Source organism: Lampris incognitus, chromosome 17, assembly GCF_029633865.1.
Source record: "Lampris incognitus isolate fLamInc1 chromosome 17, fLamInc1.hap2, whole genome shotgun sequence".
NCBI lineage: Eukaryota > Metazoa > Chordata > Actinopteri > Lampriformes > Lampridae > Lampris > Lampris incognitus.
In genome coordinates this window covers 25418129-25446123 of record NC_079227.1, presented here as the reverse complement: position 1 = coordinate 25446123, position 27995 = coordinate 25418129, and the positions used below count along the sequence as shown (strand labels likewise).

The 27995-nt window shown below is 42.7% G+C and overlaps 1 protein-coding gene across 1 annotated transcript; it reads right to left on the bottom strand.

The window, feature by feature from the left end:
* Window positions 1-83: 83 nt before the first annotated feature.
* On the bottom strand, window positions 84-23456 carry msh2 (mutS homolog 2 (E. coli)). The gene is made up of 16 exons (XM_056296978.1): window positions 23249-23456; window positions 22854-23002; window positions 22449-22733; window positions 22026-22172; window positions 20503-20652; window positions 20203-20336; window positions 15358-15557; window positions 15125-15234; window positions 13402-13525; window positions 12047-12197; window positions 11832-11929; window positions 11183-11428; window positions 10615-10819; window positions 10164-10411; window positions 4323-4498; window positions 84-519 (listed from the first exon to the last, which is right to left on the bottom strand). The coding sequence occupies exons 1-16, from the start codon at window positions 23454-23456 to the stop codon at window positions 343-345; spliced, it is 2808 nt and encodes a 935-aa protein (XP_056152953.1). The 3' UTR covers window positions 84-342.
* Window positions 23457-27995: the final 4539 nt, after the last annotated feature.

Below are 27995 nucleotides of genomic sequence, written 5' to 3'. Positions count from 1 at the left end.
ACTTTTCCCTGTTAAATTGCAAAGATTTTTTTTAATAGGTAGCTTTCAGATATGTGATAATCTCAAAAGATTCTGGTTATTTCTATGTGTAAATTCAGCCCTGGTTCTTGAAGCAGCACATTTCTCATAAGATGACCATTTTGCCACAATTCCACAGGATTTAAAGGCCATTTTAATCTTTTACAGAAGAGGGAAGGATTTGCTGATGAAGGAATTTTCTGATATTCTTTATTGCAAATGTTAACAATCATACAAACAAAAAGGGGAAGAAAAGAAAAAAAAAACAACTGAGTCACATGTACTTTGAGCCCCACGCCGTTGGGTCCTGTGATGTGACCCCATTCAAACTGTCTGTACGGGCACAGAGCGTGCCAGGATCTCTGTGATGTAACTGTTATTTCTGGCAACGAGCTCCTCCTTCATTCTCTTGAGCTCTGCCTTTACCTCTTCGTCTGTCATGGCGACAGCAGGAAGTGACTTCACTTTTCCCAGGAAGTCTTGAATCAGATTCTCCCCCACCTGAAAGATGGGGTCAAATCACAAGTACAGAATGCTTAAATGCCCACCGCTCATCCTGTATCCCCCTCTCCCCCTTTCCACCCGACTGACCATCAGTAAAACGTTGAAGTTTAAGACGTGTTAGATGATCATGCATGTGGTTTCATGCTTTGTAGGCAGCTGGCAGCTTACAACAGCCAGAATGGATATCAAGGAAATACCAGGAGGGGAAAAAAAAAACATTGGAAGTACTTGCAGCTTATCCACAGAAAGTTCAACATTAAGGTCTCAGTACGGGTGAAACTGCCCGTGTACTGTTGAGTTTCTGTCAAATGTTCGAGAGGTAATTATTTTTTCACTGTACTTTTACTGTAGCTAGTCATCATGGACAGATCTGCTTATTTTCCCCCACTCTCAGTCCAAAATGATATTCAGAAAACATTCACAAAAAAAACAAAACATGTCTTAAGGCTTTACATACCGGGGTTGTTTTTTTTTGGGTTTTTTTGTGCAATTCACACATCAAAAAAAAATTTGTTTTTTCAAAACCAGAACCACAGAAAATTGAATCAGCTCATCTGGACACATTTATTGAGAGAGAGAAACATTTCATCACCCATCTAATTCAGGGGTCCCCAACCACCGGGCCGCAGACCGGCACCGACCGCAAAGCATTTGCTACCGGGCTGCAGGGAAACAATATGATATACAATATTCAAATAAAAGCCCGGTCCAGCCAGACCGTGTAATGCTAGAGGGCTTTTAATTTGAAACGGATACTTGAAGCGTGTACAATGACGTAATTTTATCACTCATTCACTTGGCATTCGGCAGACCAATGGTAACCAACTTCATAACTCAGACACGCACTCAGTACTTGCTACTAGCAGCTAGTTAGGTACCATGAGTACCGGTAAAAAACAAATGTCGCTTGAGAGTTTCTTTGAAAGAGATAGGGGAGATAAAAGGTCTAATGATGATGATAACGCAGAGGCCGAGACAGCAACAACAACAAAAAATTTAAAAAAAAAAAGCTTCCTTCAATAGGAAATACGAGTCGTACCTAAAATACAGCTTTATTGCGACCGGTGACTCGCATGTTCCAAGCTCCCGGTGTGTGATATGTGGAGGCAAGCAATCTAATGAGGCAATGGAGCCCTCAAAACTGCTTTGGCGCGTTACTTTAAATGTTATGATACTACTGACTTATAAGCCTAACCTATATTTCAGTCATTATTAACCCACCCCTGCCTCTCCCCCAGTCCGCCAGAATATTGTCAATATTAAACCAATCCGCGGTGCATAAAAGGTTGGGGACCCCTGATCTAATTGACCTCTTCAGTCTCAACTGACTGCAGGTATCCCCAACAACACAGTGGCATAATGATCAATTTCATATGCAAATTGCCATGACCATTAACTAGAGTTTCAATGTCAATGTGTACTATTCACAGAGGATTGGGGAATTGCTGCAATCGCAGTATTGTAAGATGGTGACAGATGTACACTTAGGCCCTCCCCCCTCGGTTCAGGGATGAGTGTTCCCTCTTCACATAGATGGCCTCTTTGACTCCCCATTCAAACCAGCGTTCCTTCCTATCAAGGATGTGCACATCCTCAATCCTCATCCTTGAAAGAGTGGCCACTGGCCTGTAGATGGGTGTAGACTGCGGAGTCCTGGCCTGACGTGTTAGCTCTCCTGTGTTGTGCCATCCTCTTGGCCAGCATCTGGTTTCCCAATTCACAGCAATCATCTCGGCACTTAACAGCATACACTGTATTGCGTAGTAGTATATTGTATACAGCGTACTATGTACGCTGACCATCCCCCCACAATGCAGAGAACATCAACTGGCTGACGACCTAAATGGGTTTTACTGCAGGTTTGAAAAGCAAATTTTCACACCCCTCACCCTCTCTGGCCACAACACACAAGCAATTGCACTCTGTTGCCAGCTACTCTCCCCTCACCACCAAACTCCCACTCGCACTCAGGATCTGTGTTGAGAACATGCGCCAGCTCTTCCAGAAACAGCAGACCAGGAAGGCACCAGGCCCGGATGGCATGTCACCCTCCTGTCTTAAAGTCTGTGCCGACCAGCTGGCTTCCATCTTCACACTGATCTTCAACACCACTGGAGCAGTGTGAGGTCCCCTCCTGCTTCAAGAGCTCCACTATCTGCCCAGTCCCCAAGAAACCCTGTATCACAGGATTAAATTACTACAGGCCCATTGCCCTAACATCTGTGGTCATGAAATCCTTTGAGACTGGCGTTGGCCCACCTGAAGGAAATCAAAGCCCCCCTGCTTGACTGCCTAGTTTCCCTACTGAGCAAACAGGTCAGTGGAGGATGCAATCAAAATGGGATTGCACTACATCTTCCAAAACCTCAACTCCCCAGGGACATACAGAAGGGTCCTGTTTGTGGACTTCAACTCAGCATCACATCACCATCGTCCCAGATATCCTCCACTCCGAACTCACCCAGCTCATTGTACCAGCCCCCATCTGCCAGTGGATTAAAAACTTCCTGACAGACTTGAGGCAGCTGGTGAGGCTGAGGGAAAAAAAAATCACATCCAGCACCCAGACAATCAGCACTGGCGCCCCCCCAGGGATGCGTGCTCTCTCCTCTACTCCTCTCCCTCTTCACAAATTACTGCACCTCAGGGGACTTGTCTGTTAAACTCCTGAAGTTTGAGGATGACACAACCATCATTGGCCTTATCCGGGATGGTGACGAGTCTGCATATCACGTGGCCCTCTGGTGCAGTCATAACAACCTGGAGCTGAATACGCTCAAACAGTGGAGATGACAGTGGACTTCAGAAGGAGTCTCCAAACACTGCCCCCCGCCCCCCTTACCATACTCAACTGCACGGTGTCTATGGTGAAAACCTACAGATTTCTGGGTTCCACAATCTCCCAGGACCTAAGGTGGGTATCCAACATATACACAATCATCAAAAACGCCCAGCAGAGGATGTACTTTCTCCACCAGCTCAAGATGCTCAACCTACCTCAGGAACTGCTGATTCAGTTCTACACTACAATAATCCAGTTTGTCCTCCGCACATCCATCCCTCTCTGGTTTGGATTGGCCACCAAACAGGATAGGGACAGACTACAATGGACAGTTACATCTGCAGAGAAAATCATTGGTGCCAACCTCCCCCTCCATCCAGGATTTATACACCTCCAGACTCAGGAAACGGGCAGGCAACATCACTGCAGACCCATTACACCCTGGTCACAACTCCTCCCCTCTGGTAGGTGCTACAGAGCACTGTACCCCAAAACAACCAGATACATAAACGGTTTCTTTCCGCAGGCTGTCATTCAAATGAATGCTTAATACTGTCTAATAAATCCAACAACTCTATATACTGTACATTGTACGTATACTGGTACGCTGTCATGTCCATCTACCTCAGCCAAGTATGTAAGTAACCTGCTGACATTTATTTCAGCATGTCTTCACCATTGCACTTTATCACCTCTTATTTTGCCTGTATATGTCAATCTTTGTGTATATATCTGAAGACTGTTGTGTTGTAGTGTTGTTATTCTATGTTAAGTACACTGTGAGAGCCACGAAACCTCAGTCAAATTCCATGTAGTGCAAACCTACATGGCCAATAAACATGATTCTGGTTCTGAAATTCATATCGCTGTCGGTATAGTTTTGATACAAAATATTCGCAAGCAAGTATTTTGCATTTTTGTGTCATTTATTCGTCACGTCCCCAGTGTGTAAAGCCCTTTAGGAGTACACTTAAACTCCCCTGGCTTATGCTGATTAATTTGATAAACCAATCCTTACTTGTTTTTCTGTCCGCTGTCTCTTGGCCTCAGGTTCTTCACCCTCTTGCGCCTCCTCTGCCATCGGCTCTTGAAACTCCTCTAACTCTGCAGCCTTCTCCTTCGCCATGGCAACCACTGATGGTGGAAAGTGAGCCAACTCTGCGACATGGATTCCAAAACTCTGATCACACACACCTAAAAAAAACACACACACACAAACAGCTAAGGAAATGATGTTATTCAGCAATTTTGTCCGCATGCTGGAAACCATGTTTTTGAGCCAAATGTAAACTTTCCTGATAAAAACCTTGTTGCTGGGAGGCGCTAGTGTGTGCCGCATGGAGTAGATGTGTTTTTCCAGGGCTCCTCTCCATATTCGAAATAATTCGGTCACTCAATTAATATTTAGTTTAATATGTCGGTTTTACTTAATAATTTCCTGTGTTCCTATGTCTAATAGTCTCAGGTTGACAAAACTGAAAGCCGAAAGGGGAAAGAAGCAGGATAAAGCCCCAAATGAGATTGATGGTCAACTGCTTTTGGAGCTAGCTGAGCAGGCCACGGCAGCCTTGGAGTCAGGTAATGAGCCTGACGCAGAGTCCACAAACGTCCTCTCTGCAATACAATGTATGAGCAAGACAATGACCGACCGATTTGACGATGTGGAGGCATCTCTGGCATCTACCCAGTCATCTTTGGTCTATCTCGGTAACTGAATAAAAGGTGGAAAATGCTAGCTCCAACTATGACTGCCGCCTCTCGCTTGTTGAGCAGACATGCACGAAAATGCAGTGGAGAACAATGTACTTCTCATGAAAGTGATCGACCTCCAGGCTCACTCCAGGCAGCAAAATATTAAAATCGATGGCCTACCTAAGATCGAGAACGGACATCCAATGGACTTCTTGATGAAGTTCATCTCTGAGCTACTGGGTGCTGCCAGCAGTTTCCTCTGCGCTACAAAGGCAAAGTGATTCACCTCTTTTCCGACTACTCGGCAGAGTTGATTAAGCAACAGCAGGCTTTTGATGATGTCCGAAAGCAACTCCGGGAGGCTGGCATGAGGAACGGTATCATCTACCTGGCACGGCTGCGTGTCACCCATGACCCCTCTGACAAGGTGTTTTCTTCCCTGTGGGATGCTGAGACTTTTCCAGGGACTTTGGCTTGAACACTAATCACCCATTCACCGACATGGCATATTTTGATATATGACTTTCATTTTGAAATCACTCAAACTGGGACATTTTCATGACCTTTATTTTTTTGTTCACAAGCATTTGTCCACATTATTGAAGAGGGAGCAGAGGGGCCCTTGTGTCAACTTAGCGTTATGAGTATGTGAGGCTTACGCTTTCACTTTGTTTGGGAAAGTGGGATGGGGGGAGGGGGTAATGTTCTTTTTTTTGTTGTCTTACCATTATTCTTAATAATGTTTTACAAGGTTATTATGTGTGTACACTGCTACTATTCAAACTTGATATGCATCCTAGTTTACCTTTGCAAGGTGGTTGCGTTACTTTCACTAGCTGGGATGTGCGTGGATTGGGGCGTGCTCAAACGAGCTTGAGTGTTTTCTCATTTAAAATCTCTGTCTGCTGATGTCATATATTTACAAGAAACATATATTAGACCCACAAAAGAAAAGTTGCTTAAATGTAGCTGGGCCAACCAGATTTTTCAGTCCACGTTCTCCAGTAAAGCCTGTAGCAATTTTGATTTGCAAGACTGTTCCATTTAGACATGTCTCTACTGTGAGTGGTCCAAACGACCGATATATTTTGGTAACTGGCTACATTTATTCAATTCATGTTACATTCCTTAATGTATATCGTACAAATTTTGATGACTCAGCCCTCTTCTGTAAAGACATTTAATTTACTGCCCGATCTCAGGTGGCAATTTCAACTGCGTGCTTGATAAATGCTTGGACAAGTCAATCGCCTACCTCCTCCACAGTTTTAAATAACTTAATGACATCCAAGAATTTAGTTGCTATTTGGAGACTGGGACATCCCACAGACGACAGATTATTCTTTTTTTTCCCCACAAATGCACAAGTCCTTTTCAAGAATAGATTATTTCTTACTTGATTCTAAGCTGATATGAGAAATGTAATTGCTTCAAAACATCACAAAATTTTAATTTCTGACCATTCTTTGACTTCATTAGTTCTTGACCTTAATCGTAAAGAGCAGCAGTATAACTGGTACCTTCACCCATCACTGCTCTCTGATGCGTCATTCTCACAATTCATATCTACTAATGACAACCAGGTTATCACAGACTCTACTTTATGGGAACCCTTATGGGAACCCTTCCTTTTCCGCCAAATTGTACTTGGCCAATTACCCTATTTCAGAGCTGTCCTGGTCACTGCTCCACCCCCTCTGCCGATCTGGGGAGGGCTGCAGACTACTACATCCCTCCTCTGCTACATGTGGAGTTGCGGGCTGATTCTTTTTACCTGACAGTGAGGAGTTTCGCCAGGGGGACGTAGCGTGTGGGAGGATCACGCTATTCCCCCCCAGTTCCCCCTCCCCCCTGAACAGGCGCCCCGACCGACCAGAGGAGGCGCTAGTGCAGCAACCAGGACACACAACCACATCTGGCTTCCCACCTGCAGACACAGCCAATTGTGTCTGTAGGGACGCCTGACCAAGCCGGAGATAACACGGAAGGGTCAAACCAGTGAGCCCTGTGTTGGTAGGCAACAGAATAAACCGCCATGCCACCCGGATGTCCACTTTATGGGAAACTTTTAAAGTTTTGATTAGGGGCCATATAATTTCTTTTGAATCTTCGCTGAAAAAGCAAAGGCAAAAAAGCCTCTTAGAAACTGAAACTGAACTATCACAACTGGAACTTATCTGTAGAGCTTCCTCCAGCCCTTCCACTTTACAAAATATTCTTAAATTGAAATATGAATATAATACCATGCTATCTGGTCAGGTGTGTGACCAACTGTTTAAGATCAGACAGAAACATTTTGAGTTGGGGGATATACCCCATAAATTATTAGCCCAACAGCTAAGAGGTTTACAAGCTAGTAGAGCCATACACAAAATCAGGTATAAATGCTCACTTTAAGGAATATTATGAACAGTTATACATCAAAAGCAAAAGGGGACATTTCTGATTGGTGTCTGAATCTCCCCAAGTTGAGTGATGCTGCTCGAGAGGCTTTAAATTCTGATATCACCACTCAAGAGATTTTGGATGCTATAAACTCATTCCCTAATGGCAAGGCCACTGGCCCAGATGGTTTTGGCATTGAACTGTATAAAAAATATTCTGGGAAGGTGGCTCCCCTTCTTTTGAGGATGTTTCCCCATTCATTTGAAATTCGGAAATTCCCCTGCACACTATATGAAGCCAATATTTCCTTATTACTAAGAGGGTTAGGGATAAGACAGCCTTAGTCTTTTCATCCTATTGCATTACTGAAATCAGACATGGAAATTTAGTTATCAGCAAACGGGTTAAATAAATATATTCCATCCATCATCCATGCTGGCTTTGTCACCAATAGGTTTTCAATTTGTAATGTCAGAAGACTAATGAACATAATGTACCATAGGCATAGGAAGGGTTCTAAGGTGGCTATCCTTTGCCTAGACATGGAGAAGGCATTTGATCAGGTGGAATGGGCCTATATGGTGAAGGTATCTCCCTCCATCCTCACAATCCAAGAAAGATCAGCACCATTCTTATTACATCCCGGGACACGTTTTCCCATCAGCCCGTTGCTTTTTGCAGTCGCTATTGAGCCCCTCACCATTAGTATTAGGAATCACCCTTCTATTGAACCCATCCGATTGGGGAATGTGGATCATTACATTTCCCTATACACAGATGATGTTGTCCTCTTCCTATCACAACCTGAGAAGTCTGTTCCAGTTTTGCTAGATCTTGTAACGTCATTTGGTTAAGTTTCAGCATATACAATTAATTGGCAGCAGAGTGAATTTATGTCACTGGGTGCTGATCTTAACACTGAATTAAAGATGAACTGAAGTATCTTGGAGTAGTTCTGCCAGAAGACCCTAAACTAATTTTTAAGATGAACTTTCTTGAGAAAGTGGAAAAAGTGAGGAGGAACATTAAAAATGAGGGACCCTTCCTCTTTCTATGGTGGGCCAGTTAATTCCATCAAAAGGGTCTTGCTGCCAAGATTCTTGTATTTCTTTCAAAATCTACCCATATTTTGACAAGGTCCTTTTTCAAACCAGAGTCAATAGTTATGCCTTTTGTCTGGGGCTTTAAAGCTCACAGAATATAAAAAACTCATGTACATAAACCAAGAGAGATAGGTGGACTAGGACTACTGCATTATTACTGGGCAGTGAATGTGAGGGCTCTTGTCTATTGGCAGGAAGGTTACAGAATGGAAGCATCCACCGAGACTCCCCTCTTGGGTTGCCATTGAAAAGAGTGATGTCAAGAACAGCTCTCTTCCAGTACTCTTTTTCTCAGTACCCTGATCCCCTGCAAATACTAAGGTGGATAACTTAATCATTCTGAATTGCTTGAAAATATGTCAGCAAATTAAGAAGGGCTGTAGATTACCAGACACTTCTATTCATACCCTAGTAAATCGCAATCATGCATCCTCCCCCCCAGATGCATCTTTTTACAGCTGGAAGCCAAAACGTATAATCACTTTGAAAGATTTGTATATTAACAAGAAATGTGCCTCATTTACTCAGTTAAAAATCAAGTTCTCTCTTGCCACAACACATTTCTCCCAATACTTACAGATTAGGAATGATGTTCGTCAGTGTGTGCCTAACTTTGAGTCTCTCACTGAAGGAAGAATGATTTATAAGCTTTTGTTGGGCCCACCTGAATCCAAAAACTTGGTCTCAGACTTTGTAAATATATGTTCTGAACAAATGAATTATGCCACACACTGAAAAATGCCTGAGAGGAGGAACTGGGTATACAGATTGAGGATGATGTTTGGGAGGAGGGGTTTAACAGAACCCGATCTTGTTCTAATAATGCTAGGCATCAATTAATCCAATTCAAGGTGATGCACAAGCTTCATTATTCAAAAACTTAATCGCACAGAATTGTTCCTACCATTTCCTATGTGGTCAAATTAAATCTGCAGAAGGCTCTCTGACCCACCTTTTCAGGACATGCCCAAAACTGTATCATTTTTGGTGTGACATATTCAAGTGGTTCTCTGACATGTACAGCTGTGTGTTTCAACCTGATCCAGAGATTGCACTATTTGGGTTTTCTCTTTCTCTACTAAACCAGTGCCTCCATGCAAAGCACTATTATGTATGGAATGGCAATCGCAAAGAAAGTAATTTTAAGGCTCTGGAAGTCAGATACTGTGCCTCAGTTTAAGACCTGGTTAACTAAGCTCACTGGTATATTACAAATGGAGAAAGTTCGATATGGCATGATGGCCAATCTTAATAAATTTTCTGATATATATGGCAGCCATTTCTGGATCACCTTGCTCAGTATGACGCTGAACCTGACCAGCAACAAAATACCTAGTGTGCCGCCCACCTCTCTCATTGAGTGATTGTGCCAAGACATGTTGTACTAGTGATGCAGCAGTATAATTCATTATTTTCCTTAAATACACCCCGTTTCTTTTTTTTCCTTTGTTTCTAATTTGTTTTTTATTTTTATGGGTTTCTGTTTTCTGTACAATACTATGGAAAATCCCACTAAAAATATTGTTTAAAAAAAAAAAACCTTGTTGCTTTCTGCCAGTTGACTGCCATGTTAAGACTGCTTGCCTCAGTCTATAGCAGAACATAAAAATTCAATTTAGAGAACACACACACACACACACACACCAACAGGATTTCTGCAACATGTGCCCTGCACTCACCTGCTTTGACCCTGTAGAGCATGGTGAGCGTATCCTTGGTGGTGAGGGCTGTGACATGCAGATTGTGGACGGTGGGCTGCTGTACTGCCAATGCTGTCAGCTCGTGGAAGTGAGTGGCAAACAGACAGAAGCAGCCGATCTTGGAGGCAATGTGCTCACTGATGGCCCAGGCCAGACCAAACCCATCGTATGTGGATGTGCCCCTGCCCAGCTCATCAATTATGATGAGGGAATTTGCTGTGGCGGACCTAGAGACAGCACAACCATAATGACACCAACAAAGGGAAAAGCCATTATCATTACTTTTTTTCCATTTAATTACATAAGTAGGATTCTTGTTGGCATTGCCAAGAAAAAAAAATCAGCAAATCTAACCCTGCTTGGCAATAGAAATGGAAAAGCCTACAATTAGTATGTGTCTACATTATAGACATGGTTGTGTGCTCTGTACCGTAGAATGGTGGCTGTCTCCAGCATTTCCGACATGAAGGTGGACACTCCTTTGACCTGACTGTCTCCCGCACCAACCCTTACCAGCACGCTGTCAATCACACTCAGCTCTGCCTTCTCACATGGCACAAAGCAACCAATCTGAGCCATCAGAGCAATCACACCCACTTGGCGAATAAACGTAGACTTGCCGCCCATATTTGGACCTGCGAAGGAGGGAGAGAAGATGGTCGTCAGCAACCCCTTCTCCATCAAGTCTGAGACTGTGGATGCTGGTATCTCAAGATTGCAACAGAAATTCGTTTGACTTTGTAGTCCATGGCAATTTCCTTTGTGTTTTAATATAACATTTTTAATAGTGAATTTTCATATGTGGCCTTCATCTATAAAGTGTTATATATCCACAGAAAAGAAAAGAAATACCCATATGTGCATTTATTGTAGTTCTCAACTCAATTTCCTAAATGGAAAGGTCATTCTCTCAATCAAAAACTTAAATCTATGAAGCTTTGAAGGCAGTTTCTGGAAAAGCAATTTTCTTTCAGAAAACAAAGTACCTCTCTACAGACCTGTAATGATATAAAAGTTATTTTCTCCTTGGATGAAGCTGATGTCATTGGGTATGAAGGCGGTGTCAGCATCCGTTTCCATGCAAGGGTGCCTGGCCTGCTGCAGCTCCAACCGTCTGCAGCTGGCTTCCAACAGGTGGGGCCGCACGTATGGCACAGCGGTGGAGACTGATGCTTCAGCAAAGCTTACCACAGCATCCATATGTGCTACAACATCGTTTAGAGCCTGGAGGGGGTCCACATAGCCTGGAAGCATGGAGGATGCCGGTTTAAAAGTGCTCAACACCCCAAAATAAATCACAGAGAAACAATAGAAGATTCCCACAATTTGGATGGGTGATTGCAGCGTTCTATCCGAGATGTACTTATTCCAAGACCACAAGTATAACAAAATGGCAGAACGTCACTGCAAGTTGAACTGCAAGTTCTTCCTCCCTTTGTGTTGATATTCAAACCTAAAATGGTCAGTACAGTTCATGTGGCTTTGAGAGAAAAAAAAAAAGTCATCGTGCTAAAGAGATTGACTATCATAAGATACTCTAATTGGTTCTGCAAGCAAGGTGATTCGTTTCCCCCTTTTAGGTTATAGCTTTTATCTGCCAAATCAATGTCATAGCAGCTGGAGAATAAGGGCATGTGATGACCTCACCTAAGGCAATGCTGATGATCTCTTTGACAATAGCATTCTGGGCCTCCTCATACTCCTCTCTGCATTTTAGGTACTCCTCATTTAAAGAGCTCAGCTTGCTGTGGAAATGGGAAAGATCATGTTCAAATGAGTACACACAAGCACAACATGAGCTGACAGAAGGTAACACAAGGGTTTGGCCAAAGTGTGTGATGGTGGTGGTCATGGGGGGACACCTGTTGGTGAAGCGCACTCCGTTTTTCTGTACATCCAGCTTGGTGAATTTCTTGTTGTTCCTCAGACTCTTCTCGTCTTTGCAGGTGACCCTCAGGTAGTAACCCAGTGTGTTGTTTGACTCCAACTTCACTGCCTTGCCAGCATCAAGACCTGAACGTATAAGTATGTAAAATTGTAATTGGTTATCATGAGTCTAGGCTCAGTTGTTTCAATTAGAGCAGTTTATGCATAAATGTCACTGTGCGCTTTCTTATTGGATATAGATTCAAAAGTCTGCATAGGACTTTATAGAGTTGCATACGACAGGAGTAATCCGTCTGTCAGTTACACAAAACAGAACTTGAACCACTACAACATCAATGATTTGATTCTATCGCATAGCAAAAATAAGTCATCATTCACATTTCTGCCTTCTTAATTATGAGGTCAACCTGTTAAGCAGATATAAGGATGCATGCCAGAAAAAACACAATTAAGTTTTGTAAGAGAAGATGTGTAAGCAGATATGGCCCGTAGAATGCACGCATATACAGGCCTATCTTTTTCTCCCCAAATTTACATAACTGACAACCTAATTGCAAAAAATGACATTTGTTCTACTTTTTATTCATACATGAAAGTTAATCAAAATAAATAAAATTCAATTCAATTACTTCAGAGCCATACATTAATATCACCATAAAGTGAGATACTAATGGTCTAATGAAAGTTTATTCCAATAGATTCATTAAATTAATTCAAATCCTTCTGTGTTTCTGAAAGATTGGCTGGTCATCTCAGCAGCAACATGACAGGGTGGAGGGTGTTGGTCGATGAAACTAGTGCTGTTGTAACATGTGAAACGTTCTTCCCTCTTGAAGATGATCACTGATACGAAATTAATGAGGCACCCATTAGCTGATTTATGAACCCAACGGATTACCGCTAGTTTGCCAAAGTCTAGAAAAAAAAATTCCTCTGCAGCAAATTGTGTAAAGTTACATTGCGAACTTGACAGTGTTAATGCAGTATGGCACACAACAAAGGAGGGGCAGTCTCATTAACTACGATAAATTAGTCAGTGTAGATTGCGCTGAGTCTTTCAGTGCTTGACAGCATTAAATCTGTTTTCCGAAAAGCACATGGATGAAAAATACAAGTTTTGAATGTCAGCTCTGTGTATCAGAGCACTACTGTAAATTAAAAAAAAGGTGAGGGGATATTTTTGGGTGGCTCCTGATAGACCAGGACAGGCATCCCCAATATTGCTAGAGAAACAATTCTGTCACTTCTGATTCTGTCCAAAATATATTGGAAATGAAAGGTGTACAAATCAATCAGATTGTACAGCTGGGCTTGTGAGTGCTGACTGTACCTAGTTCTTGTGCTGCACTGTTCAGCACAGCTTTCATGCTCTTCTCCAACAAGTCCATTTTCTCTCTCAGCTCACTCAAAACAGGGTCAAAGGAAGCCTTTACCAGGAACTCGTGGTGGTCCACCTAAGGACAAACAATGTATGAAAATGTATGAAAAGGTGCATTTACATCTTGTCACCTGACCAAGACTTAACAAGACCGTGAACGCCACACAGAAATTCATCATCCTTGTACACAGACACAAACTGTTAACAGTCGGGTTGAGATTAATTAACTGAGTTTTGTCCTTTCCAAAATTCACTGTGTTTCAATTGCAATCGTCAGATAAAATAATGGACAACTACAATACCATCAATAACAGCAACAATCAACAACAACAAGCACTACATAGTATAATAAAGGTCTCAGTTATTTTGTTTCAGTTTGTTTAACACCAGAATGACCATGGGCAGTCAAAATGACGGTTGGTTTTTAAATTCTATATTCTGTCAAGGCAAATACCCAATTGAGATATTAATGAATTACATATGTTAGTATGTCTGTTAGGAAATGACTGACACCAAAATTAACATTTTAACAACTTTAACACTATTTTTCAAACAATTTAAAAATCGCTGCTGTCCAACGCCTGTAAATACTGCAACGCCTCGGTGGTAGTCATGGTGCGTCTGAAACAGCGTCTGTAACCAGACACATTGGCAATAATCAAATATCAAGTTTAGACTGTTATTCTGCACTGGAGAATGCTAGTGTGTTTCTAGGGCAGAGCAATGAACTTCGTGAAGGAAATGATGTGACCAACCCACGTCATAAATAAGTTACATGACGCGCATGATCACGCGCAAATTACGTGCGGTCATTTTGACCGGTCATGGTCCTTTTAGGTAGATCTTATCATAACTTTTTTGTTGTTGTTGTTGTGCAATTGATCTAAAACTCATTTTGATGCAAAAAGATGCAATTTTAGGAGCATTTGGGGAGCAGCAGGTCTGTATCTTTTTTTTCCCCCCACAAAGTTATAAAATTTTGAAAATCCACAACTGTCACAATGACTGTCTTGGGCTTTCTAGTGTTAACAGTGCGATTCTAGTAGACACCAATGATCAGTGAGCCCAGCTGGTTCAGATGGATGGACTCTATACTGTCAGGCTGATGGCAAAAGCGCACACATCAAATAGAGAATGTGATACATCTTTAATAAGCACCTGCCCTGCCCTTTGTTGTCCAATAATCTTACTGGACATGTTAACTACTATCTTACACTGCTTGTTTTTCTTACTCATTAATAATGAAAAGTACCAAGCAATAAAGTAGCAAGATTAAAACACTCTCCACAAGAGTGACAGAGGACACTCATTATGTCTGTTTGAACCATCTCAGATCACTCATCAAAGATAAATACTGTAAACCTTCAAGTCCCATGACAATTTAGCATCTATAATAGTTCCTAAATATTTGTATTCGTCTACAATTTCAATATCCTCCCCATTGATAGTTATTTGTTGGTAGGCATGCTAGACAGTCCTAAAGTCAAGGGTGATTTCCTTAGTTTTTTTGGTGTACAACTGGAGAAAATTGGCTCCACACCATCCCACAATCAGGTCTACCCGACCACAGTAGCTGGATTCATCATCTTGGATCAAACCCATGATCACTGTGTCGTCGGCAAATGTAATAGTAAAATTATCAGGTGTATTGCTTTTACATAAGAGGGGTCTAGACCTGGTTCATGTCCAGAGTGGTCTCAATCATCTCCTGATACTTGCTGAAGTCAGACTGCAGATCTACGAGAGGGACGTGGAACACTGCCTCCAGCAGAACCTGGTGACTGCCTAGAAGACAAGACAGACAGACAGACTATGGTTACAAACACAGGCTATAGAACAGGTCAGTGGATTAATTAAAAGTATACCAAAGTACAAATGTGTTGCAAATGTATGTAATTGTGTTTGTACCAGAGTATCTCTCCAGCGCTGCTATGAGGGCCGGTATCTGCTTCACCGCCTGGTAGATGCGGTAACAGTCCTGCAATGTTGCTGAGTTACGGTAGAGCTTCTTGGTCAGGCGGTGGAGATCGGGGAGCCGCCGAAGCAAGTCACCCTGGCACATCTGCCTCAGCTCAGCGTCACCCACAAAGCTTTCCACTAGGTCAAGTCTACACACACACGCACACACACACACACACACACACACACACACTCTAATGTTCCAAATAAAGTTTTTGTTTTGTTTGCACACTTATGGGTTGCTGTTGATAATTTCTATACAAAGAAGGAATAGTTTGTTTGTTTTTTTACGTTTTAGATTAGATGCACTTTAATTGATTACCACAGGAACACGGGTGTTGCTATTGCATGTGGAAAGAGGCGGCTCACAAGCTGAATGATAACCCACAACTGACGAGTAAAACAATTCTCCATATACATCCCCCAGGGAGACATCATCTTAGAAACACGTGTTTGATCAGTGGCTTTCTTGAGTCATGTTTAAAATGATCAAATTTCCTTTTATGAAATTTGACAACTTATTGCACCTAGCATATTTGAGAATCAAGTCCGTTTGCAGATGCAGTTCAATCTCTGAACTACAATCACAGTAGTCTGCCCTCCCTTAAACGTCAGACTGTTCTTTGTATATATGCCTAATTCTGTACCTGAACCTCTGAGGGGTTGTTCTGTGTTTTGTGGTTACTATTATGTGCAAGAATTCACTATTGAAACTACTAAGGGTTGTCATGAGTCAATGAGATGTCTGAAATGGGAGTTATGCACTTCAGAACCTTGAAGACATAACTGCAACCCCCAAGCCAGGTTTCACATTTAGTGAGATTAGGTGCTGACCCTCAACCTGGGGTGGAAGAATCAGATCCAGTAAGCAAAAGTCCTAACTGAGTATTGGCTCTCTCAGCTGGTTTAGTATATGGTAGGAACAAATACACTGTTAGGACTCTTTATTTTCGGACCTGGGCTCCCATTTTATAAAGGTCGCTACGCAAAAAAAAAGTTGCATAAATGGGGTAAAAATCAGCCCAAATGCCAGAATTAAAAGAAAAATTCTATGTGAGGAAAAAGGCGTGCATTTCTAAGCATCCTCTCACCCATGCGTAGACACCAAGTTTTCAGACACAAGAATCAGCGAAGCCTAATAGTGAAATCACGAAATAAAGTTCAGTCCTCAGATAAAAAAACACAGATGAAACCACCACCATCTGTCCACTAGTCTATTAATGGCTTAATAACGTGATTACAAAATCAATTTCGATGACTGGCACAAGGGCTATAAATAGTGCTCATGGTGACGTGTAATGCAAAATTATGGCTGCTTTGGCATTGCTTAAAGACTTGGCAAATAGACGGTTGAGAGGTGAACACGTGTTCAGGGACCATGAGGATTTCCTAGCCCACGATGTTGAATGGCTAATAAACCAATTCAGATTACCAAAAACCATTCTCTTGGAAATCTATGCTGAATTGAGCCCACCATTGGAACGACCAACCCGGCGAAACAGGTCCATCCCTGTGCAGGTGCAGTTATTGACCACTCAGGGCTTTCTGACAACTGCGACGTTCCAATGTGGCGAAATGGCTGATGGGTCTGGAATATTGCAGCCTTCCCTAAGCGTTATTATGCCAGCCATCTTGAACTGCCTTATCAAAATGAACCCCAGTATAAGGTTTCCTTATACTGTGTGTTAGCAGGCCAACCTCAAAACTCAATTTGTAGCAATGTCCGGTTTTCCAAATGTAATCAGAGTAATTGACTGCACTCATGTTGCAATAAAAGCACCAAATGAGTACAAGCTTGCTTTTGTCAATCGCAAGCGATACCATTCAATAGACATTCAAATCATTTGCACTGCTGACATGATTCTGACACATGTAGTGGCTCGATGGCCTGGCTCAACCCAGCCATCCATCCATTATCTAAACCGCTTATCCTGCTCTCAGGGTCATGGGGATGCTGAAACCTATCCCAGCAGACATTGGGCGGCAAGTGGGGAGACACCCTGGACAGGCCGACAGCATCACAGGGCCGACATACACACACATTCACACCAAGGGACAATTTAGTATGGCCGATTCACCTGACCTACATGTATTTGGACTGTGGGAGGAAACCAGAGCACCCAGAGGAAACCCACGCAGACACGGGGAGAACATGCAAACTCCACACATAAACTGACCCGGGACGACCCCCAAGGTTGGACTACCCTGGGGCTCGAACCCAGGACCTTCTTGCCGTGAGGCGACCACACTAACCACTGCACCACCCCTATATTATAACAAATCTAAAACCAATGTAATAATAATGGATTAGATTTATATAGAGCTTTATCTTGACACCCAAAGCGCTTCATTTTGAAGCGGGAAACTTACCTCAACCACCACCAATGTGTAGCATCACCTGGACGATGCATGGCAGAACACTCACACATCGGCTTGAGGTGGAGAGGGAGGACTCATTGAGCCATTTACATAGGAGGATGATCAGGTGGTCAGATGGAGAGAGCCAGGTTGGGAATTTTGCCAGGACACCGGGGAACCCCCTACTCTTTGCGATAAGTGCCATGGGATCTTTAATGACCACAGTGAGTCAGGACCTCGGTTTAACGTCTCATCCGAAGGACGGCATCTCCTACAGCATAGTGTTCCCATCACTGCAATGGGGCACTGGGATTTGATATTTGTTGTTTTTATTAGGACCAGAGGGAAGACTACTCCCTTCTGGCCCAGCAACACCACTTCCGGCAGCAACTAAGTTTTCCCGAAGGTCTCCCATCCAAGTACTAGCCAAGCCCATACTTGCTCAGCTCCTGTCATTTGGCAGAGCCAGGGTACATGTTGGTATGGCTGCTGGCTGTTATTTGTGATGTCAATTTCTCATGAATCCTGATTATGCTTCATCTATAATAGAGTTTAAAACATAATTTAATCTTTGAGCAAACAATGAGGCAAATATTTTATAATCCTTATTAAGAAGTATGATGGGGCACCAATTATCAAACAATAACAGGTCTTTTTTTAGGTTTCATTACTCATTTATTTTGAGGCACAGTAGTGTAGGAAGAAGACTTCAGGCTGGCACTGTACATGATGGTTAAGTTTTTATTCTATTTATTTTTTTCCTCCCAGAGAATGCGACACTATTAATTTGCCAATTGAGCGGTTACCAGATATTTAAAAAAATATGCAATCATCATGCAGGTGATAGTGGGTATCATGTATCATGTGGGTATCAAATGGATGGATGGATGGATACTTTGTGAACAATTTAACTAATGATTATTGTTTTTAACCTTTTAATCACAAAAAGATATCTGCACCCTTATCACCTACTCAGGTTAATTTAGTTACTATACATTACAAAAAGAAAAAAAATGGCAGCATGGTGGCGCAGTGGTTAGCACAGTTGCCTCACACCAAGAAGGTCCTGGGTTCGAGCCCCGGGCTAGCCCAACCTTGGGAGTCATCCCAGGTCAACCTCTGTGTGGAGTTTGCATGTTCTCCCCGTGTCTGCGTGGGTTTCCTCTGGGTGCTCCGGTTTCTTCCCACAGTCTAAAGACATGTAGGTCAGGTGTACCAGCTGTACTAAATTGTCCCTAGGTGTGAATGTGTGTGTGCGTGTGTGTGGGCCCTGTGATGGACTGGCGGCCTGTCAAGTGTCTCCCCGCCTCCCGCCCAATGACTGCTGGGATAGGCTCCAGTATCCCCGTCCCTGAGAGAGGGATAAGCAGTTTGGATAATGAATGAATGAATGAATGAATGAATGAATGAATGAATGTGCTACCAAGACGGGGCTCGCCAGTTCAAATCCCTGTGTTGCCTCCGGATTGGTCGGGCGTCCCTACAGACATAATTGGCTGTGTCTGCAGGTGGTAAGCTAGATGTGGTTGTGTCCCGGTCGCTGCATTAGCGCCTCCTCTGATTGGCCAGGGCGCCTATTCAGGGAGGAGAGGGAACTGGTGGGAATAGCATGATCCTCCCACACGCTACGTCCCCCTGGCGAAACGCCTGACTGTCAGGTGAAAAGAAGTGGCTGATGACCCACATGTATCGGAGGAGGCATGTGGTAGTCTGCAGCCCTCCCCGGATCAGCAGAGGGGGTGGAGCAGTGACCGGGACGGCTCGGAAGAGTGGGGTAGTTGGCCAGATACAATTGGGGAGAAAAGAGGGGGGGGGTGCTAACAAAAATTTAAAACAACATCAATCAAATGTCCCCTTCACCAATTGCAATTTCACAGTCAAAGAAGGCTAACCTGTCTTTTTCACATCCTCTCTAGGAAACTTAATGTGGTGAGCTACAGAGTTAATGTGGTTGGTGAAATGGGGACATCAATCAAATGTCCCCATCACCAATTGCAATTTCACAGTCGAAGAAGGCTAACCTGTCTTTTTCACATCCTCTCTAGGAAACTTAATGTGGTGAGCTACAGAGTTAATGTGGTTGGTGAAATGGGGAAACGCTCATCCCTGAACCGAGATGGGGCTGGGGGGGGCTGGGGGCTAAGAGTACATCTGTCGCCATCTTACAATGGTGTGATTGCAACTTTCCAAAGCCTCTGTGAATAGTACACGTGGTCATTTTAACTCCAATTAATGGTCACAGCAATTTGCATATAAAACCGATCGGCAGTTTCGGCCATTATGCAACTGTGCTGTTTATTAGGTTGGGGATATCTGCAGTCAGTTGAGAAGGACGAAGATGAACTGATTCAACTTTCTGGGAAGGTTGGACTTGGTGTAAGGCAGATCCAGATAGCTGTCCAGACATACACATTTCTTTTCTTATAATTACATTACCTCTCTTCAATTCTGGTCTTGTCCATGAGTGGTTGCTTGATCCATTGGTTGACCAGTCGCTGTCCCTGAGGTGTGTGACACTTGTTCAACAGACCAGCCAGTGAGTGAGCACCACTGGTGTCATCGGGTGAACCCTGGAGAGCAAACATCTCAAGTTACCTCATAAACCATCATAAGTTATGTTTTAATTCAAATTTTGAACAAATTCTAGTTGAATCAAAAATCAGTTGTCTGCAGCAAGGCTGTTTCATTTTATTTTTACATCTTTTTGAGGAAAGGCTACACTACACTAGCTCTGACCTGGAAGAGATTGAGGGCAAGCACGGCAGCGTTGTCCAGTCTCATGTACTGGCCCAGGTCAAGAGTGGTCAGGCTAAAGGAGTTGAAGTTGGACTCATCAGATAGCAGATCCAGGAAATGCACCACAGCAGCCAAGCATGACATGGCCACCTAGAAAAACACATACACACACACACTAAATTTTAACAACCAACGAAGCACTTGAATTGGCTACTCAAGCTTCTGATATTTGCTTGCCCTCATTTTATGCATTTTTCCTGCTCCAAGCTGTGTTGCATTTATGAGGCTCTGATGAAGAGAGTGATTGTGGATGACACAATGTGAAGTACATTTTGGTTCAGGCATATCAAATACAAGAAAAAATGTTGGTTCAGTTGGGAGTTTAGCTATTACCCTGACTTTCTGTCAGTGGCTTGTTTGCAGCACTATAATGATTTGAGATTTTTTTTATATTATGCCAGTCTGTCATTAGTTTTTTCTTGGGATTTTTATAGAACATGACAAGAGTTGTCCCACTGATGTTGAGAAATGCTGGAGAAAACACCACTTCTTGGCGATGAATCCTGGTTTTATGTTTGAGCATAGTCCCATTCCAAAACCACAATGCTGAATTTAATAATAATAATAATTTTGGGTGGCACAGTGGCTAGCACAATCGCCTCACAACAAGAAGGTACTGGGTTCGAGCCCCTGGGTAGTCCAGCCTTGGGGATCATCCCGGGTTGTCCTGTGTGGAGTTTACATGTTCTCCCCATGTCTGCGTGGGTTTCTTCCCACAGTCCAAAGACATGTAGGTCAGATGAATCGGCCGTACTTAATTGTCCCTAAGTGTGAATGTGAATGTGTGTGTGTGTGTGTGTGGGCCCTGTGAGACAGCCTGTCCAGGGTGTCTCCCCGCCTCCCGCCCATTGACTGCTGAGATAGGCTCCAGCATCCCCGTGACCCTGAGAGTAGGATAAGGGATTTGGATAATGGATAGATAATAATCTTTATTTATATAGCACTTTTCTAAAAATGTCATTGACATTTGAGAGAAAGAATGGAATGGAAAAGATGGATATGTTTTATATTCAGGGAGGCACGAGGATTTTTTTGATTTTCTCATGAGATTAAATTTGCTGCCTTGAAACTGACAGAACTGTTGTACCATAACAAGGAATTAGAAGTTAAGAGTCACACCTCTAACCACTGTCAGTTGCACATTAAAGTTTCTACATTGATGAGTAAAGCTGGTTGTCTGGTTTCAATCTTTAGAAAATTTTTATTTATATTATCCTCTTGTTATTGGACTGGATTATGCTTCCGATATCCCCCATGTGGAATGTTTTATTTTGACTGAATAGAAATACGTGAAAAGTTAAGAATTTGCATAGGTGCTTTTACCAACTATAATCGTCAAAAGCGGAGTAATCTAACTCTGTTCTGCTTATTAGATTATAAATTACAATGGAAAGTACAGGTCTACTGTGTGTTTCACTTTCCTCTGAATCCAACATTAAAAGTCTGGGAGCTCTGATAAGCACCTGTTTGTCTAGTTCTGGAAGTGTGTTGCTGGCCACTGTCTCCCCCCTCTTGGCCCTAAGCAGTCTGTTGAGGTCCTGGACCATGTCCTTGCTGTTGAATTCTCCTTTCTTCCTCTCCGAGACCAGCACACCTCCACGCTGCACCACCTGACACAGACAAATAGTGTAGATAACAGACAGACATGTAGCACTTACAAAGTATTCAAATACATGGACACAAACAAACAGTACAGCATCACTTTTACCCTTCAGAGCATCTCACATATACATGTAGACATACACACAGGATATGATGATTTCAAGTCTCTCAGAATAAACATTATTTTGACAAAAAAAATTTGCATCAGAAAAAAAGATGGGTCATTCCTGCCTTTTCGTTTTTAAGATTTAATTCTTGACACATGCACATACACACACACCGACCTCTTGTAGTTTAGAACCGTTAGTGTTACCATCCCCTTGGGCCAAGAGACACTCTTTGGGGCTGATTTGGACGAGCAGGGCCTCCAGGTTGGAAAAGGTTTCACCGTCTGGAAACTCACACACTCCCATTGTTCTCTGCGCTGCATCTACATAGCCCACACCCACCAGGCGCTGCCCGTCAGCCCCTGTGGCCAACCGTACAGCTACAACCCCAGCACAGCCCTCTGCTGCGGATCCACTACCAAAGAGAATCTCCTCAAACTGAGCCAAGTTCCCTGGAGAACCCTGATTTAGAGAGAAGTGACATTTTAAAGTAAGACTCTGACCGAAGGGTAAAAAAACAAAAACAACAAGAAACAAACCTTTAAGACTCTAATCAAATACAACTTATATTCACGTTTTTACCTTGTACTCTACCCTCCAGTCATGCTCTTTACTGCTCTTGCTGTAGTTCTTGTACACTTCTACTCTATACTGCCTCACCAGCAGCAAGTCTTTCACAAAGGCCTCAAAATTCAGTTTGCTCAGGACCACACTCTCCAACTTGCTTGTCCCTGCAGACAAACACGTATGCTTGCATTAGCGAACACTCAGCTTCTTGCTCCTCCTGCAAAGTAACCATTACGTATCCGGTAGAAAAATTAGATTGATGTATACATTTGTGGCAATAGTTAAGTAAATGACCATGTGGGTAAATACGACGAAGTACTGCGCAGCTAAGTTAGCTCGCTTTAGCTCCCCAGTTATGAAACGAAAGATAAATTAGCTTAGCTAGCCCGTCAGCTAACTAGGTAACGTACCTGTTCCCAGATATTTGATGACCCCGTTTGTTTTGAACAATTCTCTCGCCGCAAAGATGGCGTCTTTACCGTGCACTGTGTAATAGTCAGTGCGATCAAAAACCCTAAAAGTGGTGTCTAGTTTCTCCGGCATAGAGAAATAGAAGTTTAAAAAGCTCCGCTCAGTTGCGTTGTCCATAGACAGATTATGCTTAGGCTGCACTGCCATGCTGGAAACTCCCGCCACGGCATACGGTGGACCGGAAACTACGTCATCGTCGCGTTCCCATGGCAGCAAAGTAACTGTTCGGGGGGGAAAAAAGGAATTGTTCTGATGGTTAGGAGTATTGTAGCTGTATATTACACTAAATATAAATCAAGTAGAGAGAAATTATTAAAAAAATGTATAAGAATAATTCAAACTATATATTGTTTGTTTAGGTTTTTTTCCATATGAATATAAATGTATTTATTATACATCTTCATGTGATGCCAGATTTTAATTTTTGAGAAGGTAGCACACGGGCTCATATATAATGGCTTCAGAAATTGTTCAGACCCTTTCACTTTTCTCTTTATTGTGTTGTAGATTTAATTTTAAATAGGTGAAATTGCCATTTTGTCTATCAATCTACACTTAATAACCCATGATGATAAAGTGAAAACATGTTTCTAGAAATTTTTGCAAATTTATTAAAAATCAAAAACTGAAATCTCTCATTTATATAAGTAATCAGGCCCTTTGCTATGGCACTCCAACTTGTGATCAGGTCCTTCCCGTTTGCTTTAACTATCATTGAGATGTGTCTAGAACTTGGTTGGAGTTCACCTGTGGCAAATTCGGTTGATTTGATATAGTTTAGAAAGGCACACACCTGTGTATATAAGGTCCCACAACTCACACTGCATGTCAACCCAAAAACCAAGCCATGAAGTCCAAGGAACTCTCTGTAGACCTCTGTGATAAAATTGTGACAAGGCATTAACCAGGGCAAGGGTATAAAACCCTTTCTAAAGCTTTGAGTGTTCATGGAAGAATTTTGAAACCACCTGGACTCTTCCCAGAGTTGAACGTCTGGCCAAAGTGAGTAACCAGGCAAGAAGGGCCTTGGTCAGGGAGATGACCAAGAACCCAATGGTCACTCTAACAGAGCTTCAGAAGTCCTCTACAGACATGGTAAAACCTGCTGGAAGGATAACCATCTCTGCAGCACTCCATCAATCGGGCCTCTATGGTATAAGAGTGGCTAGACAGAAGCCACTCGAGTGAAAGGCATGGCAGCCCACTCGGAGTTTGCCTAACGGATATTAAAGGGTTCTAAGAGCATGAAGAAAAACAATCTCTGGTCTGATGAGACCAAAATTGAAGAACTCTTTGGTAGGAACTCCAAGCACCATGTCTGGCGAATACCAGGCACTGCTCATCCCCTGTCTAATACCGTCCATACGGTGAAGGATGGTGGTGGCAGCGTCATGCTATGGGGGTGCTTCTCAGCAGCAGGGACAGGGAGACTGGTCAGAACTGAGGGAAGGATGAATGCAGCCAAATACAGAGCAGGCCTTGAAGAAAGCCTGCTCCAGAGTGCACAAAACCTCAGACTGGGGCAACGGTTCACCTTTCAGCACGAAAATGACCCGAAGCATACAGCCAAGACAATGCAGGAGTGGCTTCGGAACAGGTCTCTATCTGTACCTTACGTGGCCCCAGCCAAACCCTAGACTTAAACCCCATAGAACAGCTGTGGAGAGACCTGAAGATGTCAGTTCACAGATGTATCCCATTCAATCTGATGGATCTTGAGAGGATCTGCCAGGAAGAATGGGATAAACTGCCAAATCCAGGTGTGCAACGCTTGTAGAGACTTACCCAAGAAGACTCAAAGCTGTAATTGCTGCCAAAGGGGCTTCTACAAAGTACTGAATGAAGGGTCTGGACACACACACACACACACACACACACACACACACACACACACACACACACACATACACACACACACACACACACACACACACACACACACACACATATATATATATATATATATATATATATATATATATATGAGGGATTTCAGTTTTTCATTTTTGATAAATTTGCAAACATTTCTAAATGTTTTCATTTTCTATCATTGTGGGTTAATGGGTGTAGATTGATGGGCAAAATGACAATTTTATCGATTTTTAAAACACAATAAAGTGAAGGGGTCTGTATACTTTCTCAAGCCACTATAAAAAGATAATCTTCCCCTTGCCTTTTTTTGGGTGGTGTGTGTCTTCCTCAAGCTCAGGTCCTCTGCCAAGAGGTGGGAATTTGAGGGTTCTGCACAGTATCTTAGCTGTTCCTAGGACTGTACTCTTCTGGACAGAGACTTCAGATGTTGTCCCTGGAATCTGCTGGAGCCACTCTCCCAGTTTGGGGGTCACAGAATCTGAATTTCAGACATCTGTAATGACAGAACACAATCTAGTTCTTCCTTCAGCCCTTAGTATTTCTCCAGCCTCTCATGCTTTTTCTTCATGATGTTGCCTTCGCTCGGGATTGCTACATCAATCAAACCTGATGTATTCTGTTCCTTGTCACCTACCACAATGTCTGGTTGGTTAGCCAGCACCTACTTGTCAGTACAGATATTCCTGTACACTATCCCAGCCTCTTTGGTCATGCCTTTCAGTGTACGCTTTCCCAGCCCTTTTTTACACCCTGCTTCTAAGTGCTGGACTGTCTCAGGGGTGTCTTTGCACAGCCTGCATCTTGGGTCTCGTCTGGTGTGGTAGAACCACTGCCTCAATCGATCTGGTGCTGAGTGCCGGTCCTTGTGCTGCTATGATCAGAGCCTCTGTGCTGTCCTTCAGTCCAGCCTTTTCTAGCCACTGGTGGATTTCTTTATCAGCCATGTCTTCAATCGTACATCCCATGGAGGGGCTTAATCTTCTATGATACCCCCTCTTCTTCCTCCCCACTGTCTTCTGCTGCCTAAGTCTCTGTTTCTTGCGCTCTCGCTCTCTCTCTCTCTGTATGGGATATTACAACAAAAATGAATAAAGTCAAATTATACATGAGCTTTATGGCTAAACAGAACTTTCTTCTACATTGTATATTATAATTTATCTTAAAATAATCTATGATATTGTTTCATTATATTACAAAAGATTAGTTCTTGTTGATTAAGTGGTTCAGTTAAAACATCTTGATGACACCAACTTGACTGAACTCGAGGTTGGGTAGGGAAAGGGACAGGAAATAATCCCTTTAGTAGTAAATGCAGTGATTAAAAGTAAAAGCATCTGCAGCTCAGCTTTTGTCAGGGCCTTGGAGTAGCAACAAGTTAGTAAAATGCCATTTATCAGATATACTGATAAATTCAAAGAGTAGTGGTCAGGTAAATACTTCACATCATCTGCATCAGTGTTTTTTCCCCCTATCTTTTTATTATTAATGTTGGTTAAAGGTATTTTACATTGGGTGTTTTTTTTTTTGGGTCTATTTTCTTGCCTTCTGGACGAGGGACCACATTTGTGTTTTGAAGAGTTTTAGCACAAGTTATGGTATCAAATATTGTGTTGGACCTTGGCAAGTTCAAGTCCATTGTTCTCGCCATAGATAATGAATTTAACGTTTCATGTTTAATAATACTAGCCTCTTTTATGGTATTCCATCCTTGACTAACCTAGTTTGGTTGGGTGTTAGACACCCTGGCTCCAGGCAGCCTTACCCTGCACTCGGTTTACTCATTCAATTTATGGACTTAAGCAAACCATCAGCATCACACCATCCATTAATTTATGCTTCTAGGCCACAGTCTCACCAGACATTCTAGGAAGAAAGGTCGCAGGGTTAAACTTCCTCTGTAGTTTGAGTGTGTGACGTGCATATGACATCTCCTGACACAGTTGTGGTTATATTACCTGATGGTTGATTTTGCTTTGATGGTTTATACTGATTTAACATGTCAAAACAATTTGTCACAAATGAAACACTAGATGAAATATAGCTGCATGTGGCACTTACGGCAAGTCCATATGCATGATTGAACTTACAGTGGTGCCATCTGCATTTTGAGTCATCTCAATGACAGGTCAAAAACAAACAAAACAACCAAATGAATGTAGAAAGACAATCTGTTCAAATTATTTCTAGTCTCCAACCATGTACATTACACTTTGTTTGAATGGATACACTAGTCAGCAATTGACTTTAGTTGATATGGTCCCATGTTTGTCCATGATTGTCCATTTCAAAATGACTGAATCATCAGTCATTGAGTAATGGCATAATCTATAATTAATCAAAATTACATCCCTTATCCAAACTGCTTATCCTGCTCTCAGGGTCACGGGGATGCTGAAGCCTATCCCAGCAGTCATTGGGCAGCAGGCGGGGAGACACCCTGGACAGGCTGCCAGGCCATCATAGGACCAACACACACACGTTCACATTCACAAACTCCACACAGAGGATGACCTGGGATGACCCCCAAGGTTGGCCTACCCCGGGGCTCAAACCCAGGACCTTCTTGCTGTAGGGTGACCGCACTAACCACTGCGCCACCGTGCTGCCCACTGCTTTCCTTCAATAAATTGAATGGTCATTTAAAACCAAATTTTGTGTTTACTCGGGTTCTCCTCATCGTATATTACATTTTGCATGAATATCTGAAACAATTCAGTGTGACAAATACGCAAAAATAGAGGAAATAAGGAAGGGGGCCAATACTTTTACATGGCACCATCTGATGCCATGATACGGTTCTGGAAAAGCAGAGAG